Here is a 20929-nt window from a genome sequence, read left to right on the forward strand (position 1 = left end):
CCCTTCACTGGCACCCACTCTGTAAGATTTCACGAGATGTAACTGGTCCAACCTCTAGACTCCCAGCCCTCAGGAGGAAGTATACCTCAATTGAATTCTGCCTCCATAAATTTTTGGATGGCAAGGTTCACACCTTTTAAATTTTCCCCAACTTCCACTATTTTATTCACAGTAGGTACTTAATAAATGTTTATTGTATTTTATTTTAAATAATTAAAGACATATACTTCATCATTAAAAAGTTAATTTTAAAAAAATTACTTCAGGGATGTTATTTTGACCTGGTTTAAGACTGAAACAGAAGGAGGCATTCTAATTTTTTTTTTATTGGAGTCAGGGAAGAGAAATTTTTTTGGGGGATAGGCAAGGGATGTGGAGATTATATTTTGTAGAATTGTAATTTCAGTGTTGCAAAGGTCATTAGAGATAATGACCTAATATTTTTCCTTATAAATCTGAAGTTTCAGATATTTTATGGAATTCTACCTAGTCTTAGATACTAGCTAGTTGGTGGGTGGAAGATGCAGGATACTTAAATTATAAACCCGCTCCCCAGGCACTATCTTAAGAAGCCTTTTTTTTTCCTGAGCCTAGTCAATTTCCGGTCTTTCAAACTGGAAATCACAAGTATAAGGAAAGTAACAGATAGCTAGAACACTGGGAAGAATAGGACAGATTGGAAGTCTGGATAAAAGATGCTTACTCCGTGCCGCTTTCGACCATCTGTGTGAGGAGACAGATGCCATCCAGATTTATAAACTCCTGGGCAAACGTGACATCCCGGGAGAGGCTGGCCAAGTCCTTCAGGGCTTCCAGCTTGGCGTCCATACTCGACGACTGGATGCGTTCATGGAGCTGCTGGGCGTTTTGAGCCTCATTGGGGACAAAAACAAAGGGAAGAGTTTTCACAGAGGAAACCACAATAGATGAAAAATTAGTGTCTCATTGAGAAACGAAGATACAGAGGCCAAAAGCACAAGACTCGAGGCATACTACACGACAAGGGCTGGTTTCCAGCCATAATGACTCCACCGTCAGGCAATTTCTGTTAACTTCATGATGGGAATCTATTGCCTTCTTTTGACAGTGCCCATATTTCCATCTCTCGGAGAAGCAAGAGCATAAGAACAGTAAAACCCCAGAAATGGAACGGGTGTGGCGGTGCCGTAAATGGGGAAAATGTTTATCTCTTAAAGAAATTATTATCTATAAATGACAAAAAGCTATTTGCTTAGTTAAGCAATTATACAAATTTATACAGCATGTTCACCCACTCAGTCAATACTCTGAGTAATAACTGCCTACACACAGGGTTCAAAAGCTTCATTAGACACCCAAACAATCTTTCTGGGTTTCTGAAAATCTTCCAGCACAGCACAATGATGCTTGTAAATTTCACTTTGCCACAACATGTGTTTCACATGCATTGCCTACTTACTGCACGAATTTAAAACAAAATAATTAGGAAACCAAATTAGTAGCTTTGCCTAGAATTAGACTTCTCCTTTTTAAGGCATTTGCACTTGGCTTCTACATGCAAGACAGAGGGAATAGAAATATATTGGAGCAGCTGAACTTCTGGATAATAATGTGTAGTCTACATTTCTCATTCACTCAGTAAAGGTTTTCATATCTACCTTTCACTTGGGGTAGACAGTAAGAAAATAAAATACTAAATTTTTCTGCCTGTGTTTTTGCTTAACAGAAACAACTGAACATCTGTTGCAGCTATCATTTAACTCAAAACTGCAGTGGTTGAAGTAGTCTGCCATCCTCATAGTCTCCTTCTCAGCCTCTTGCTTTCTCCTTTGAAACTCGTTATATTGCAGAGAAAGAGGAAGAGGGAGTATTTGTGCCCCAAAATGAGATATCTTCTCCTGAACAGAAACTGATCAGAAATATCTGAGGAGCCCCATGTGAACGATAACAGGGTTCAGATTGCAGGATGGAGGAAGGGAATCCACACAGATACTGAGAGCAAAGGGACTCTGTCCCGGCGGGCTTGGCAGCTAGGACCCTTCCCTCCCGGCTCAGCTCCCCTCGCTTCTCCTGAAGTAGCGCAGAGAAGGGATTCTACAGGGAAACCAATGCACTTCTTCAGGGCCCAAGACAGGAAGGAATCCCACATCCCCATCACTTGGTCAGAGACATACTGTGGTTTCCCACTTAATTATAACCAAAAACTGACACTAAGCGTCAGAAATTAGAAAAGAAGGAGGGGAAGACAGAGGAGAACGAGAACCTTCCCTACTCATTCACTGACCCCCAGATGGCTGACAAATCGCTCAAACCCTAAATTCCATTTTTCAAAAAGGGAGAATGGAGAGCTAAGCGAGAATTACTTCATCTTTTAAAATCGTTCAAAGATATACCATTCTCTAACATCTTCAAATGTATATACAGCATTAACATTAACATTAACATATAATATTTAGCCCAAGTCAATCACTTTGAATTCCCTGAAAAATAGGGAATTCAAGCAGGAAGTTTTCATTTACTAGAGACTATGATAATAATGAGTACTCAACAATTACTTCATTGTCATTATTAAGGCTAACTAATAGTGTTTGGTGCTGTTAATACTAGTAATAAGTCACTTTATGAGCCACCATTCTAAATACCTTCAGGAAGAAATTCATTTAATCTGCACAAGAGTCCTCTCAAATAGGTGCTTTCATTATCTTCATTATACAAAGGAAACTGAAGTGCAGAGAAGTTAAGTAATTTGCCCATGGTCACACAGCTTGTCAGCGCTGGAGCTAAGAGAGAACTTGGGCAGTTGGATTCTGGAGAACAGACTCTAAAGCAGTGGGTCTCATGAGAATCACCTGGATAGCTTCTTAAAACACAGATCCCTGGGCCCCACTCCGAGTTTTTGGTTCCGTAGGCCTGGGGTAGGGTCCCCTAAATTGTTTGCTTAACAAGCTCCCAGTACTGCTGATGCTGCTGATCCTGGAGTCACATGCTGAGGACCACTGAGTCCTAAACTGACCCCTCAGCTCTAAAACACTGAGGATACTGCATCTCACAGTGATGATGGAACGTGCAGCCCAGCCCCACTGGGCACACGGGCTCTGATTCTGTCTTCGAATTATCACCTCATCTTCTCCAGCTGGGGCACAATGAGCCCCCTTGGCTTATTATACCAAGAAGAACATCTACTTGCCCTTTTAAAAGTGTACACTTCTCAACAGGAATATTTGCTAAGAAAATGAAAAGTATAAGTCAATAATCACAAGATCTAGATAGATGAGACTTATTACACCATTCTTTCCACTTTTGTATGTGTTTGAAACGTTACCTACTTAAAAGTTAATGAAGTAATTAATTTAAAAGAAGAGAAATGAAGAGAGCTGACAGCAGAAACCTGAAAAGGACAACTGCTCCAAGCAGAGGAATTAAGACTAAAGAGTCTCAAACCCCAGGGCGACTAATGAGTTCCTGTTGTGGAAATAGAAAACATTTTACCAAGACAGTCACAATCAGCATGGCAAAGCAATACTCTGACTTGCTGGGGTCTCAGCCAAGGAATCACTCCCAATAACAGTAATAAAGGCTCCTCCAAATTGTGTCAAACAGCAACATTCAGTTGATGGGTGCAATGACCTGAGAAGTTTGTATGGAGCCATCCACCCCTCCGACGCTCAATCCAGTGCCTGAAATCGATGTGCCCTGCTTTCATGATGGTGTTCCTATCCTGCAAGGCAGACCTTAATCCTTCCCAGGGTACCATCGTCTAAGGAGTCAATTCTTCATAAAACTGTAGAGTTCCTGCGGTATTTGCTGTTAGGTAAGTTTTCCTCTTGGTTTCAAGACAGAAGTAAACCCCGGAGGGGACATATCATTCATGAGATGGTGGCAGGCTTGGTGGGCTGTGGTGGAAAGCTCCCTGAACTAGGACGAGAACCCAGGGCTACTTCCAGCTGTGTCACTAATTAGCTCTGAGGCCTGACCAAACTTCTAACCTCTTTCGGCCTCATTTTCCCCGCCAGTACACTGAAAAATTTTGATGAGATCACGTTTGAAGTTTTCTCCAACCCGCGGAGTCACCGATTGTTTCTCAGGTGGGCAGGAACCCTTATCCCAGTCTGCCAGGAGAAGGCGCTGCATAGATGTTAGTCCTCAGTGTGAGCCCCAACCCAAACATGACATCAATCCTCTGGGACATTTTTAAGGCAATATTTTTCCAGCTGGAACCAGAACAGGTAGAGACATGTATTCTTTTTACTTTCTCTAATTTCTAAATAATGTGGATATGAAACTCTTATTATTAAAAATAATGCATGAATAAAAGTTTTATTATTAAAATCAAGGTTTTGTAAGCAAAGCTTATTTTTTTGGCATCAGTTATTGCCGAAGATTACTCTGCATATAATTTTACTTGGCCTATATTCAGACAAGTCTTTACAGTTATCTGTTTCCAATCTATGCTCCTTCAAAATCAAAGGCAGAATTCTCACTCACTGATTCCACAAATACTTCTGGAAGGCTTTCTCTGAGCCAGGCACTGGTCTGCCCGTTTGAGATACAGCAACAAGCAAGACAGCTTAGGTTCTCACCTTCCTGGGGCTTACATCCTCAAGGTAGGGGGCAGACAATGAAACAAATCAATAAGAAGAAATCAAATATTGACGACTTGTGTAGCAAAGCCTAAAATGGGGAGACGTGATAGAGAGTGACTGATGTCTTTTTAAGACAGGGCAGTTTTCACGGACAAGCAGCCTAAGGAAGTGACACGCATGTATCCGATTGACAAGAAGGAGACAACCACATTGAGAAGGAGGGAGGTAGATGTCTGGGCAACAAGAATGGATAGTGCCAAGGAGGAACAGGGGGAAGAAGTCTGGAATGTCTAGAGAGACAGAAAGAGGACCAGTGTGTCTGGGGTTGGTGGAGGAGGGGAAAATGGAAGGAGGTGAGGACAGAGAAGCAGGTGACCAGGTGGTCTAAGGTGTTCAAGAGCAGCAGAGCGGGAGGAATCCTGGGTGGTGACGTGCTTCCCTGACTGAAAGGGTGCGTTTATATATCTGAGACAGATGTGTCCCACCTTTGGAGCGCTTAAAATAGTATTTATATTCAAACACTAGAAGCAACGATATTCAACAATGGGACAATGGTTAAATAACTCATGATATAGTCACAGGACAAACTATACGGAATTGAAAAATGAAACTTTCAGAGAATGTAAGATAGCACAGGCACATCTTCATGGTGGAATATTAGGAGAAAGGCTAGGATGCAAATATATTTTATTGTTGTGGGGCATGGGTGCAAGTGGACGGGTATGTGTGTATATCCACTAGGATGTAAAATCCAGGAGAAAAATAAACACGTCAGACTTGCTCACCACTTTATTCCTAGTACCTAGAAAAGTTCTGGCATTTACCAGGAGTTCAAAAAAATTCTGCTAAATAAATGAATATGTAAGTACACATACTCGCATAAAAATGACCAAAAGAAATAAATCAAGATATGACCCATGGTTAAAACATTCTGCATAATTTTCTTTGTAGCAAGCATCATTTTTCAAATTTTCCATGATGCTGCAATATTTTTATATTTGGGCGAAAATCAACCTTATTAAAAAATAAAAAACCTTAGTTCTGCTTTTTCACGCAGTCAGCACAAATAAAACAAGTCTGCTACTTGTGGGGGTGATTGTATCAGACAATAAGTTAGTATGATATTCTGGTATGTTCCAAGGATAGAATACAAGTTTCACCTGGAGCCACTCAAACCGCTTGATGTGGCTGCCTAACATCCTGGACTGAGGAAGGTCTGAGCCCAGGTTCCGAGGGAAACAGCCTCCCAAGCGATCAGCGGTGGGCACAGTAAAGGGTACCGGTAGATGTGTGCCAAGTATTTACCATCTCTGTTCTTGAAGGTGCCAATTAAAATTATCCCTAAGGAACATCCAGTATGGTTCCAAGTCCATGATACCAATTCAGAAGTAGTCTAAAAAGTCCCAAGGTTCACAAGTTTCACAGACATTTCCAAATGTGCACTCAATTATTACCCAGCAGTCCAACGACACTTTCCTAGAATGTTTTCTCTGCCCCTTCAAAATGACTCCTTCACACCTTGTCCTCTCTCCTTAAACTCTCCTATCCCCTGCCCCTGCTGCCCCCACACTGGTGGCCTCTCCTCAATTTTATTGAGGAAATCAAAGCAATCAGCCAGGAGTTCCTTCCTCTTCCTACTTCCACGAGCGCGGCCAGGTCTCTATCCTCACACTCTGCTTCTTCCTGATACTCTGCACTTGGTGCCCTGCTTCCTGTCCAAGGTCAGTCCTTCCCCGCGGCTCTAGATCCCTTCCCCTCTCACCTTCTCAAGTACTCCCCTTCTAGATTATCCCTCTTTCTTCTATATCATCAGGTTCTCTCTCTGCAGCGGATCATTTCCAGCTGCAAAAATCTCTAATAGTTTCTATTTTAAAAAACCAAACAAAACTGGACTTTTGTACATTGACCCAGATCCCCTTCAGCCACGCCCTCATTTCACTGTTCCCATTCTCAGCAAAAGCTCTGGACTAAAGAGTGGGTCTAAAGTTGCTGCCTCACTTCACCTCACATTCTCATTCTCTCTTCTCCCCACCCCAGTGAGGCTTCCATCCTCACCCCTACACTAAGAGTGTCTCCATCACGCTAGCAACATCTCTAGGGGACAGGTCCAGGGATCACTCCCTCATCCAATCTTCCTTATCATCTCAGCAGCCTTCAACACACCTAATTGCTCCCTCCTCCTTGAAACACTTTCTTCACTTGGCTTCTTGGCCAGCTCCTCCTTTAAAACTGAGAGTGTGCCCGGGGCTGTACGTTCCCTATGGCAACCTCATCCAGTCCATGGCTTTCCATGTCATGTACCTGGTGACGGCTGGCACACCGGCATTCTCCAGGTTGCCCAACACACATACATAACTGCCTAGCTGACATGTCCTCACAGACACATAAGGGGCATCTCAAACTCTTCATTTTCCCCTCCTCAAACATAAAACACCACTGTTTATCTTGCCCAAACACCAGGGACCTCCTTGCATCCTCCCACAAGGACCACCATATCCACAGCATCAGCAAGTCCTGGGGGCTTGCTCTCCACAACACTCCTTCAGACCCTCCACATCCCTGCAACGCAGGCAGCTGGCGCCACCTTCATCTCCTGCAGGGACTGCTGTGACAGACTCCTAACTTGTTCCCTTGCCACCCCTGTGATGTGTTCCTGAGCAGCAGCCAGAGTGATCTTGTCATTCCTCTGCCCAAAAGCCTCCACTGGCTTCTTCTAAGTTAAGCTGCTAGAGCAATAGCAGGAAACAGAATTTAAGACATTCTACAACCTTTCTTTTGGTTTCTCACAGTAGAGAAAAAGTGGTTTAACAACTTGTTGGTAGTGTTATTAATTAGGAATCTCTGATAACCTGAATCCACAGAGTGACTGAGACAACACCCTTTTTCTTTTTCGCCAGGGTAACCAGCCCCAAAAATCAGTGTGACGGGCCCTCTGACCTAGAAGCTTCTCATATTCTCCCTAAGCAAGTGAGAGCAGAAAGGCAGGACTACACATAGAGCTGACAAAGCAACACTAGCTACTTGATGAGCAGTTTTACTTACTATGTCCACACGGGCCAAAATGAGGAATAATGGGCAAGAAGAGTTCAGGTCATATATAAAGAGGCTCTTAAAAATCCAGTAGTTTGGAATACTGAAATGTTTTTAGCATGGGCCATTATGATTCACCTCTTGCATACTGTAGTGACCTTATGGTATTTAGTTGCGTGTGTCTTCATTTAACTAAAAATAATGCCAGCATATGCTATAGAAAGAAATATATAAGTACCATCAGAAGTCATAAAATAAAAAATAAAGTTAACCCAATGTTAACAGCTTCTTGTATTCTCTCTTGAGAATCATTTTTATCCTTTATTTGGCATATATATACCTCTTTTCTATGTACATAACTGCGGTCATTCCATACGCAATGTTCTGCAACCTGCTTTGCACTTAATAATATGCTTGAGTGATGTCTCCCCAAGGCAGCACCTACTGCATTCTTTTTAATTGCTGCACGGTATTCTATCACATGGATATTACCTAATGCATTTAACTACTGCCAACTGATAGACATTAACAGGTTTCCAGATTTTGATTACCAAAAATAATGATGCACACGGCCCTTTGTGAATGTGGTATGAGTGCGTGTGTGTCCTGCAGTGCTTTTGTGAGTCTATCTGTTGGATAAATTCCCAGCAGTAAAATTGTCAGGACAAAGACATATGTATTTTCAGCTTGGGTGGATACAGCTAAATTGTTCTCCAAAGAGGCTGGACCAATTTATACTCTCAACAGCACAGCATCTTTTCCTCACACTTTGCTCATCCAGGAGTGTAGATTTTCATCTCTTTTAAGAGAGAGATTGAGTTTCTTCTCTCACATATATCTAGATGTAATGTAATCTATATATCCATAGATAGATCAGCATCTACAGGTCTGTGTATCTGTCTCTTTCTCTCTCAGTAGATAGATAGATAAATGTATTCATTGATTTATTTATCGTAGCTCTGCCTGCTACAATAAAGAAGATATCTAGATCTGTAGACACAACTGATCTATAAAAGATCTATACAGAGATAGAAATAGATCCATAGATACATAGATCATTTTTGTTTGTAGCTTTTGGCCATCAGTTTTGGGGGCAGTGTGTTTCTTTCTTTAAGGGATCCTGCAAATTGAGGAATTATCCCTCTATTTATCACGTATATTGCCAATTGTTTTTCCTGATTGCTGTTTTTGACTTTGTTCCTAGAATTCTTTCCAAACATAAAGATTTGTGGGCTTGTTTTTATTTTTTGGTTGTCAAATTTATCAATATTTTTCTTTATGGTTTCTGGGTTTTCTATTCTACTTAGAGAGGCTTTCCACACTCAAAAACTACAAATGTATTCACTGTAAGGACTTTTTAAAACAAAATTTCAGGAAAGTAAAAACAATGATCTGGCAACCGAAATTTCTTCTACTAGGAACAGTAGCCAAAATTTATTTCAAATATGCTTCACCTAACATGTGACCTCAGGTTCCATTTCCACAGCTATTACTATCACGGCAGGTGGAAGGAAACCCTACTTAGCTGCACAATCTGAAGCCCCCTAAACCCTGAACTGCTCATAGATTCACACACATTTGCACACATTCCCTGGGCACGTTCATGGCGATGTTTTCATGATATTGGGCAGATGGATAAGGATATGATGCCTGAGAGATACACATGTTTAAGGTGGCCACTAGAGTTATTGTCTAAAGATGTGCAAAGCAGAGGAGGACCACCAGCCAAGCGTAAGGGCTTTTACAAGAAAAACAATGCTGGTTGTTTTTTAAGCTCTTCTCTTATCAATGCCCTATTTTGCTAGGAATAACGCAGAAAGGGTTGTTCTATGATAGAATAAGACAGGTAACAAATTCAGCAACAAAAATACCACTTTTGATACAGTGTACGTGAAACTCAACACAGCTGCACATTAGCTAAAATACAAGTGCGTGTGTATGTATGCACATGTATACACATGTAGGTGTGTGTTTGTTCTCGTCTGGATATTGAAGAGTTCAGCTGAGGTAGATGAAGGGACTGTAAAAGCTAGTATAACACCATGTGCTGTTTCTTTATGGTACACTAACACTTCATAGCAAATCTGATGAAGACAGCTATTTTTAAACATATTTTTATTGTGTATGTAAAAAGTGAAAGTGTTAGCATATGCTGACCCATATTTTTCAGTTAAATATGAAATAACAAAAAATAACCTATCAGCAACAAAGTGTACAGATCCAAAATATCTTGCTTATAGAGTAATTCCCAATTCTAGACCCTGTGGCTACAGCCAAACCGTAAAGCACTGTCTTTAAATGCAGACTCCTGGACTCTATTCCCAGATATGATAATTCACCTTCTCTTTAAAGACCCAGACACCAGCATTTTTAAAGTTCCACCAACGATTCAGGTTTGGGGACCAATGCTCTTTAGAGAATGTACACCAGTCTCTTGCAGGTGGACTCCATCTTATAATATTGCCTTATGCACTGGCTTTCACACCTTTCCATTCACCATGCTGGCAATGTGAAGAGCACAGACTTCACTGTCCCTGATAACACTGAGTCATGCCATGGTGTCAGTGTGCTCACTTGCAGGTTGCTGAAAAACTTGACCCTCCCAAACACCTAACCTTCTTTCAAAGAGTGGCTTAGCATGGCAGAAATTTTGTTCATGAACCTATGGCAATGAAAAAGACAACTGACTTCTTCTTTGGCTTAGAGAAGGCCTAGATTTAAAAAGTGAGCCTTGGGGTTGGCCTGGTGGCAAAGCTGTTAAGTTCGCGCCTTCTGCTTCAGTGGCCCAGGGTTCACTGGTTCTGATCCCAGGTGCAGACCTATGCACCGCTTGTCAAACCACTCTGTGGCAGGTGTCCCACATATAAAGTAGAGGAAGATGGGCATGGTTGTTAGCTCAGGGCCAGTCTTCTTCAACAAAAAAAAAAAAAGAGGAAGATTGGTGCAGTTGTTAGCTCAGGGCTAATCTTCCTCAAAAAAAAAAAAAAAAAAGAGTGAGCCTTCTTAATTCTAAGATGAAACAAATGGCAAGGTGTACTCTTTCTGCCCAGCAAGAAGATGAGTAATTTTAGTGGGATAAATAGGAACTACTAAAACCAAACGAAACCACGGCCTCTAAAGGTCAAATTAACATTAATTCATGCTGACTATATTAAGAAGATCAGTGCTAAGTCAGAGGAAAACTTCTCAGCTCAACATGTAGCCATTGAAAAATGAGCAGGAATTCTAATTTCCATTAAGTGGAAAAGAAGGCATCAAAAGACAGTTCAGCCACCTCAAGCCACGTACTCTATTGAGTTCAACACTGTGCTTAGGTTCACGATGTTATTGGGTAAAATGTTTAGGCGTTTTTCAGCCTCTCTAATGTAATTTTCAACAAGAAGAATTTGTGGTAGTTACAGTACCCACAATTTAATTTTAGCCAGATGGTTTTCCCAATTTTTACATTTATTTTTAGCCCAACACATGGCTTCAGTGGAAACCGAAAATGAGAGTTAGACACAGTTTTCATCACATATGCAGAGTGAAAATAGTAACACTTGGTGTATTTTGTGCAGATTATTTTTTAGGAAAGTGATAAAATGCACTGTGAAATAATATAGTTTAAAATGCTAATGTTACTACCTAAAGTATCTACAAGCAAGTAAGAAAGATCAAGATAAGCAACATAGCTAGGTACAGGAGTCTCAATACTCGGGAGCATTTTGTTTAGCAGCTTTTATTTGGAAGACTATGAAGTGCTTTGTCCAGGATCAGCTGTCAATGAAACAGCAGAAGTGGAAAACATTTCTTAAGCTATATTTTTATGAATTGTCATAACTAACCAAAACTAGAAAATGCTTTCACATGCAGACGTACACACCCCCTCTGACTTTAAAGGGAAGGAATAGGCTCTCTTTGGTTCTGCTCTGTTTGTTTGTTGTCTTAATGGGCTCAGATGGTATTAGGTGGATGTGTTGCCAGGTGGGTAAAACCAATCAGCACGGCTCAGCTATCCCATTCGTGATATGACAATTGTCAATGTGATCACCAAACTCAAACCTTAAAGTCAGTTTACTTGCACTTAACCTGGAACAAAGGCTTCCTTCTCTGTAATGGGAAGTGAGGTGGGGGGGCGGGGGAGGAGGGTGCATTTCTGCTAATCTAGAATCTGCATGTGAGGACATTCCAGAGACCTTTCATTTTGCAGTAAAGTCATCCTCAAAAATTAATATCCCATAATCCCATCTGGTGGAACTGGAGATCAAAGAGTTTACTGGAAAGCTATAAACTCAGATCAACTTACTGGAGAAGTAGTTAGTCGAAGGATAGTGCCATTTTTTATTTCATTGCGATTCTGGAAGAGAAAAAAGAAGATTTTTGTAAATCTTCAAGTAGAAGCTTAAAGAAGATAACAAACACAAATATAATCTAGCAAAGATTCTATAGTAAGCATTCTTATGATTCAGTTTATTCTCATTTAAGTAATTTTTACTTATATCTACAAAGAACTTTAAATTGAGTCCCAGATATGTTAACTTTATATCACATGATAGACAGCATTATGCACAGAGGAAGTGAATATAAACCCAAAGAATAGGAATAGAAGGCCTAAGAATAGCAAACAAAAAAAGAAATTTTAAAAGCTTATTAAGGAAATATGACCTAGCACACCACTCCTACATATACACCCAAAAGAATTGAAAACATATGTCTACATAAAAACTCATAGAATTTCATAGAAACATTACTTATAATTGCCAAAAAGTATAATCAACTTGAAGGTCCAACAACTGATGACTGGATAAGCAAAACGTGGTATATCCATTCAAGGGAATATTATTAGACCATAAAAAGAAATGAAGTATGGATACACGCTGCAGCATGGATGAACCTTGAAAACATTACACTAAGTGAAAATGTCCAGACACAAAGGCCACATATTTCATGATTCCACTTACATGAAATGTCCAGAATAGGCAAATACACAAAGACAGAAAGCAGATTAATGGTTGCCAGGGGCTGGAGAAGGAGGAGGGGGGAGTGAATGCTAATGGATGCAGTTTCTTTTTGGGGTGATGAAATTGTTCTAAAATTGAGTGTGATGATGATTCCACAAATCTGTGAATATACTAAAAACCACCAAATCAAATCCTTAAAAAGGTGGACTTTTAGTATGCAAATTATATCTCAACAAAGCTGTTATTTTTTTAACAAGTTATTAAGGAGTCTGGTTTCTTAACATTTGCTGCCTCCTACTGCATGTTGCACTAAATTTAAGAACAAACAACATAAACAAGCGGATCTCAAATCAGTCTGTCTCCACTTGGCGAGTATATTTGAGGTGAGTGTTTTGAAGCTATCACTTAGCACCTTTGGCACTGAAGGTAGATTTTCACTGGCAGTTTTATTTTCTGCCACCAGAGTACACACCATGCTCAGCTTTCAGGGGGTGACCCTCTGGAAGTCACACCACAGCATCCCCTGCCCTGGAGCACTAAGGTCAGGAGGTTAGTAAAGTGTCTTGAGGATCATTCTCCTGCAACACTTAAGGCAAGCCACAAGCTGGAATTTGCTCAGAATGCAGCAGGCACACTGAGGTGGTAGGAAATTTCTCAGGATGAGGTGCCAAAAACATTAGAACACTCACTCTCTCCCTCAGCCAATTCTGACGACTTATGGGAAGACGAATTTTCTAAAAGAACTACTGTAAAGAGAGCGGGCTTCGGGCCAATACTCCCTCCCAAAGACAGCCTCATCTGAACGTTTTGCACCAGGCGCAGGCAGACCTGAAGGCCCAACACTGCCAGATCCAAACCCTCCTTGGGCAATTCCAGCCCAATCTAGAGCACCCCCAGAGGGACACCCTGGGCTGCCTCTTGAGAGAGCAAGCTCCTATTGGCAGAAGTGTACAGGCAAGAGCAGAGCGACCACCCGACAGGCAGGCTCAGCTATAAGATGGAGAAATGCATTTCAGTCACTTAAAAAATCTCCTTCAACTCTAAAATTCGATGACTCTATGAGCATTGGAGAGGAAGGCAGCAAACACTAATTATAAAATATTAAGGAAGCTGAATACAGGGCACACCTCTTTGCTACTCAGGTTCTAAATGAATTGAGAAATAAGAAGATGAAAAACTAAAATATCCCCTTTATTAGTTATTATGGAGAACAAGGCTCAGAGTGAGAACCAGCAGAGAGCTAACTGGGCCCTCAGATGAGTATAATGTTGAGGGAAGACCTAAGGCAGGTTCTTTCCCAAAAGGAAAAAGGGGCCCAGACAATCTTCCCAAATAACCAGACAAGTAGGGAAAGAGGCCCTCAAGATATGAAGAGGCCAGGAGGGTTCAGTGATAATCTCTCCTCACGGAAATTTGGAGCAGGGATGAGGCAATAGACTAATAATAGCAATAAACTAATATTTATTGAAAGGCACTGGGCTGAGGTTTTTCCTATAATGTTTATTTAACCATTATAATCACTCTACGCTTATTTTAAAGATAAGAAACCAAAGCTGCTGCCAAGAGGATAAGTTATTTGCTCAACATCACGGAGGGGGAGGGGAGGACTCAAACCCATCCCAGAGGGGAGGGGAGGGGAGGATCTGACATCAGAGGCTGTGCTCTATCTCTCCGGAAAATGTAAGAAGACCCAGATCCTGCATTTATCCTTAGAGGGGTGAGTTCATCAACTGGTCAACAAACCAGGGAACAAAGCAGTCAGAGTGCTATTAACAAGCGCTTTGCAGATTCCCAGGGGTTCCCTACGGTGGCAACAGGGTACCGGGCACCGGGTGAAAGTATGACTGGGGTGAAATTAAGCAGTTGGCCTCCAGTCTCCCACGTTGACTCCTTTCTTCCTAGCCTCCAAGTATGAATTCTTTGAAGAAAGGGTCTTGAGGACTGTTTGTTTAAAACAAAAGCCATATTAAAACCACTGACCAGCAGAGCTGGGTTGGGACTCCTGCTCCGCCTCGCACCCACTGGGTGTACTCAGTGCAAGCTACTTAATCACTCTGATCTAAGTTCTCTCTTCCCTGAAATGGAGAGAACAAGTCATTGCTTAGAGAAGTGTAGTAAGAACTAGAGGTGACAAGTGCATTCTGTCTGGCCTACAAATGACTCAAAAATGAGAGTGACTGCAGCTGTGACACAGAGAGCAGCAGCATCCCTTCCGCCTGTGCCTTCCCAGTTGGCAGCTCATTTGCCTTCTCTCTCTTTCTTTCTCCTGAAAAAAATGCTTTTTAATCAGTGTTTCATATTCTGGAATAAAAAAGAGAAATAGAAGAGCTACTAATACATGCATGAGAAACCTTAAGTTCCCAACAGATAGATAGATCAAACGCCAAGAGAAAGGCCATGGCAGAGCTCTGCTTCAGAGGCTGTGTTCCAGCAGGAAAAGCAGTCGGATCACACCCCTTTACCAGGGCCGAGGACACCTTTCGCTCTCCACGGAATGCCTAACCTGGAAGTAAGCTTGGTTAATGAAGGAGAGGGCTGGTACTTGCTCAGATTTCATAAATTCCCCCAGGCAGTGCACAGCATTGCTGAGGTGCGGGGTCTCCAGATAGAACAGTCTGGATTTTGCCCACATTCCACTTCCTACCTGGGGAATCTGGTACAAGTGACAAAGTGACATAGCTGTCTTTTGTGCCAGCTTCTCCATGTGTAAAATGGGGAGAGTACCTGTCTCCTAAAGATTATTCTGAGGATTAACTGAAATAATCCATTTAAAGTGCTTAGAACAGTGTTTGGCACATGACAAACACTCAAAAAAAAAAGTTAGTTGTTTATTACTAAATGCAAAAATAACATCGAAAAAGTACATTGCTACATACCCTTGTTGTTTTTAGGTAGTCTCCTACATGTAATCTGATCAGTAAAAATAAGAGTGCGATCTATGTTATCCTAAATCTAAGACCCTAAAGTCAGTAGCACATAGTCAGCAGAATAACAAATATTAGCAGTTGAACACCTCATCAATCATCAGACCAACATGACTAAGGAGAAGTCCTGCCACACAGCACACTTCACATCGAAGGATGGGCACCTGGCACTCACTCTTTTACCATACTTGGGCCTCTGTTTCTGTATCTCTTTTGGAGGGCCATTCCTCCACACAGTCCTCTAAGCATTCAATAAGCGCTGTGTGTGTGTACATGTGTGTATATGTGTGTGTGGATGTGTGTGTGTTTGTGAATTTACTTACTTCTCTTGTTCATTGGCTGTCTCCCCCCACCCTCAGAATGTCACCTCTATGGGAGTAGATGGTTTATCACCACCATATCACTCCTATCTAGAACAGTGAATGTCTGTGATCTGGCACATGGTTGGTGTTCAACAAGTATTTGTTGAATAAACGGCTAAACCTACTATATGTCTGGCCACAGATGAGATACTGGTGTCAGATACAAAGTTAAACAGTCCCTGTTGTCTGGGACTTCAATAAAGTGAGAGAGATTGACATGTTATATCTGTACCATAAAAGAATTTTGGCCCATATAGTGCATGATTAGTATTGTATAAGCACGTACGTGTGGCAGAAGGAAGAGAGGAAGAGGGCGTTCAGCAAAGGCCCTTAGTGGAGGTGATATTCAAGAAGGCCCTCTGATCTATAAGCAAGGATTTCCCAGGAGAAAAGAAGAAACAGCATTTCTCAAAGGACAAGATATCCTTATGGAACAGAAAAAGGTCTGTGTGGTTGCTTCCAGCCTAGGATGCCCAAAGAATGGAAGGACGTGACACTAAAATGTAGGCTGATCTTGAGCCATTTAAAGAGGGGGGTGGAGGGCGCAGGAGTAAGTGGGGTGAAATTCCAGCTCTGATTTGCTGTTAGTGAACGTGTCCCTCTCTGGAGGGGCCAGTTTTGCAGTACGGTATCCATATCTATGCTTAATGCTTCTGGTCCATAAGTGATAAGGAAAACCGGAGGCTCATGCTTTAGAAACAAACGTAGTATGTCCTCCTTCATTAGGAGGAGTGCCATACATCTGGGCTGTGAACAGAAACCATCTACCCTGCCCCCACACTCAGCTGGACACCGAGAATCCAAATCTTACTATCTAGAATCACAAGACTTTGTGCTCTTCCTCTCTTTGTCAGCATGACTTTATTCTCTGAGGAGTCTTCTGGCAAGTCTTCTGAGGAGGCAAATGGTATAACTGCTCGTTAGAGGAACTTCCCGAAAGACTCATAGACTCTGAAGTGGAAAACTTCAACTGTTTTCATCCTAAGATTCTTTGAATCCCTCGATTCGACATTCTCTGCTGTTAATACCAATCCTGGACTATTGTACCATGACCCATATGTGCTTTGAAAGACCAGCCTAAATCAAACTTCCAATTCTCAACAAATTCTGATCTTACCTTCTGTGACGGGCTTTTGATGTGTCAGCTTGACTAGGTTACAGTGCCCAGTTATTCAAGCAAACATTAATCTAGGTGTTACTGTGAAGGTATTTTGCAGTGTGATTAAAGTCCATAATCAGTTGACTTTAAGTAGGGGAGATTATGCTAGATAATCTGGGAGGGCTTGATTCCATAAATTGAAAGGCCTTAAAAGCAGAGCTGAGGGTTCCCTGAAGAGGAAGAAATTCTACCAGTGGATAGCAGATTCAGCCCTTACCTCAGAGTGGCAGCCTACTCTTCCTGAAGTCCTGCCCTATGGATTTCAAATTTGTCTAGCCAGCCCCTACAATCACATAAGCCAATTCCTTGCAACAAATCTCTCAGCATATATCTCCTACTAGTTCTGCATCTCTAGTTGAGCCCTGACCAGTATGCCTCCATCTGCCAAGACCCTGTCAAAGCTACTCAAGGCAGTATTCTCCTTTACCATGGTGAGCAATACGCTGGTCAGCTTTGTCATCAAAAGGTCCCACCCTTGGGGAGTAGCTTTGGACAGAGCTAATCCTCCAGCATTCCACCGAGTCAGGGTCATCTGTCTCAGGCAGACAAGGAACACCACTAAATGATGCATAAAAGCATGTGAGGAAAGAAAGGAAAAAATGGGCGAACTTCTTAAAACTCCTGTGAGAAGAATGTATCCATCAACTCACAGGGCCAAGAAACTGTCCCATTCTCCTCTCTGGGAAAACAGTCTTTTATTCTCCATTTCTCATATGATGTTCATATCATCTGCTTTAGAATCACCATGGATGCATATAAAAATGCAGATTTCTATGGGCCAGCCCTGGTGGCCTGGTGGTTAAGTTCACCACACTCCGCTTCAGTAGCCTAGGTTTGGTTCCCAGACACGGACCTACACCACTCATCTGTCAGTGGTCATGCTGTTGAGGCAGCTCACATACAAAAAGAGGAAGAAGATTGGTAACAGATGTTAGCTCAGGGCAAGTCTTCCTCAGCAAAAAAGAGGAAGATTGGCAACAGACATCAGCTCAGGGCAAATCTTCCTCAGGGGAAAAAAAAATGAAAGATTTCTAGGGAACCCATTACATAGCCACTGACTCGGGGGCTTGGGATGCTGCATTTTCACTATGATCCAGTAATTCCGATGCACAATAAAGTTTAGAATCATCTCAGTCTCATTCGTAAGACTACCCGCCACATTCAGAGCGAGTATTCTGAACTTCAAAGTAATAAAGTCTGAGGCAAACAAGACTAATTGGAGCTCCCAAAAAATGAAGAGGAGAAAAGAAGTAGAAAGAACATTTCTTCAGGGAAATGCCCCGACTGCACACAATGTAGGAGAAGAATGACAAGTGGCCCAGTGAAAGCCAGCTGAAGCCCTCCTGTCATATTTACTCGCACCCAACAGTTCCAGACCGCACTAGCCCTGACATTCACCGGCTTCTCCATAGGGTGTTTTTGTGTTTCTTCACAGAACTAGCCCAGCGACTTGGCCTCTGTGTGGATTGGGTAATAAGATCTTGCAGAAAAATGTCACTGTTGTCACATTTTTCCCTCTGAAATTTGTTTTTCTCAGTATGCCAAGTTTCTGTCTAGCCAGACAAATTAAAAATTATGCCCTGGTCAAAAATCCAAATTATACCCTCTTCCTATTATTTAACAAGGAAAACAGAAGGTCCGAGGGGGAAGGGGCACTTATGACCCCACAAGACCCTGGACCTTGCAGGGTCTCCTCCCTGGCTCCGTGTCTCCTCTTCTCTGTCTTTGTCTTTCTCTGTCTCTCTCACCAGATGTGACAAGGACCTTACTTTGGATGTATTACTACAAAACCACGCTGTTCTTCAGATGCATTACTCAATCATCACAAAAACTGATTTTGCATGTAAACCTGATCCTTTTTGTCCTTTATATATCCATTTGGGTGATCTTGAAATCTTCGGGCTGAAGGAAATAACTGAGGACAGTATATGATGTGCTGGTTGCTAGGTTACAGAGTGATGCCTCTAGACAGAGGGCTACAGGTCCAACATTTGAGGGGGGATGCTAGAAATGCGCGAAAATAAAATGTGAACTCTCAAAAGCCAGGAAAGAAAGGCTGAGAGGTGGAGGTGAGGAAGAAGGATAAGGAAGAAAGGGTAGCAAACTGTTCTAAATGCACATTTCCCATAACTAATGCTCTGGCTTCCCCAGGGTTGCTTACCCTTGGGGGCAATGTCCCGCCACCCCTGGTACAGCTTTAGCAGTTCATTTCTTCCCATTAATTGAAGGATTTGGGTTTGGCTTCTTCTCCACTCTGTTTTCATGCTTCTAACTAGATTCTATTCTCAGTTGTGTTTTTCTTTAATCATTTTACTTTTTACAGAACCTAGATATCCTTCACACTATTCCCAAAATCAGAAGAAGAAAGAACAAAACAGGTATTAAGTAAAATATCTATTAACTACCTATGTGTGGTGTGTAAACACAGACCGTGAAGGTGGAGGGCCTGTTCCTTTCTTTCTATGGTAATAAGACCTGGGGAAAAGGAGTGGAGAGAAGCCCACAGGAGCCCAGGGAGTCTACCGATGCGGTGAGCTGGAGGGGAAGAACGGGAGAAGAATGCCTGTCTCCCTCAGCATTTTAATCAACCACTTGTAAGAGAGAGAGATAAAGAACAGTATGTTTATCTGGAGAAGAACATGTTTATCTTAAAGGCACATGTGCTATTAGATGTTCACTATTGCTAAAAAAGAGGCACCCTTTTAGAAAGGCAGGGAAATTGCTGGCTTCCTCAGGCAATTTCATGTAGCAGGAGTAAGCACACATCTATCTCCACCTGGTGTCCAGGCCCTGGGACCAAAAGCTCAGGGGAGAACCCAATCCATGTCCATGTCCTTCTAACATCCTAGGACAAGAATCGACTGAGTCTAATTTGTTAAGAATGGAAGGGCATTATTGAGATGTGAGTCTTGGACTCAGCCCTGAGTCAGAGTAACCAGTCCCCTGGAGCACAGAAGCTGAGAGGGACAATTTTAGTAATCCAGATGGTGGGGGGATCAGCACCAGCAAATGTATGGTGTGAGCATCAGGGGGATAAGTACATGTTATTAAAAAATTCTCTCTCACTGTAGGTGCTATGCTGGGTGAATAATGACAGGCTAAGGATGACGGACCAACAGGGGTCTGGGAATCTAGAAAGTGCAGTGGACTGGAAGGAAGGAAGCCCCAGGTTGGGCCTGGGCCAACTGACTTCTCATGTGACCTTGGGCAAGTCAATTTGCTTCAGTTTCCTCATCAACAGAATGGAGGCAAGTGGCCCAGCACCAAAGGTCAATTCCAGCAGCACAGTGCTGCCTCCCATCACTGCAAGGATTGGCAGTTACAGAAGCTAGACTGCAGGCTCCAACCGGAGACCACTGGCTCTGAGCATCCCCAGACTCCAAGTTAACAATCCAGTAGATAGAACCCAAGATCCGAAAAGCTAATAAAACAGTTATGTGTGGCTTAACAATGGGGATGACTTCTGAGAAATGCGTCGTTAGGCAATTTTGTCATTTTGAAAACATCATAGAGTGTACTTACACAAACCTAGATGGCATAGCCTACTACACACCTAGGCTATATGGTACCAATCTTATGGGACCACCATCACACATGTAGTCCATCATTGATCGAAATCTTGTTACGTGGCGCTTGACTGTAACAAGTTCCATGACAAAAATATATGTCTTTCCTCCCATACATAACTTGAAGGAGAGTAATAGGGACAAATTTCTGGTGGGTGACTTTGTAATGTTTAACAAAAGCCTTAAAAATGTTCAAAATCAAATTCTATGAAGTTTTCCTATGGAAACATCAGAGATGTAAACATTTTACAAAAGATATCCAATGCAGCATTGTTTATAACAGAGAAAAAACTAAAAGCAAGCCCAAATATTCCAGTTATTTATTTATTATATCTCAATTCAAAACCCAACATTCTTGGCCCTACTTTGTAATACTGTAGCTGGCC

General features: G+C 41.9%; 1 protein-coding gene across 3 annotated transcripts in view; it reads right to left on the reverse strand.

The window, feature by feature from the left end:
* The window catches only part of ELMO1 (engulfment and cell motility 1), a 520286-nt gene that overhangs the window by 359112 nt on the left and 140245 nt on the right, over nt 1-20929 (reverse strand). For all 3 annotated transcript variants that reach the window (XM_046670304.1, XM_046670303.1, XM_046670306.1), the window contains exons 5-6: nt 11878-11928; nt 704-873 (exon numbers count right to left, since the gene is read on the reverse strand). In XM_046670304.1, the coding sequence (XP_046526260.1) occupies nt 704-873; nt 11878-11928 (221 nt within the window). The remainder of the gene's footprint in view (nt 1-703; nt 874-11877; nt 11929-20929) is intronic.

The sequence above is a fragment of the Equus quagga genome, chromosome 8 (genome assembly GCF_021613505.1).
Source record: "Equus quagga isolate Etosha38 chromosome 8, UCLA_HA_Equagga_1.0, whole genome shotgun sequence".
In the NCBI taxonomy this organism is placed as follows: Eukaryota; Metazoa; Chordata; class Mammalia; order Perissodactyla; family Equidae; genus Equus; species Equus quagga.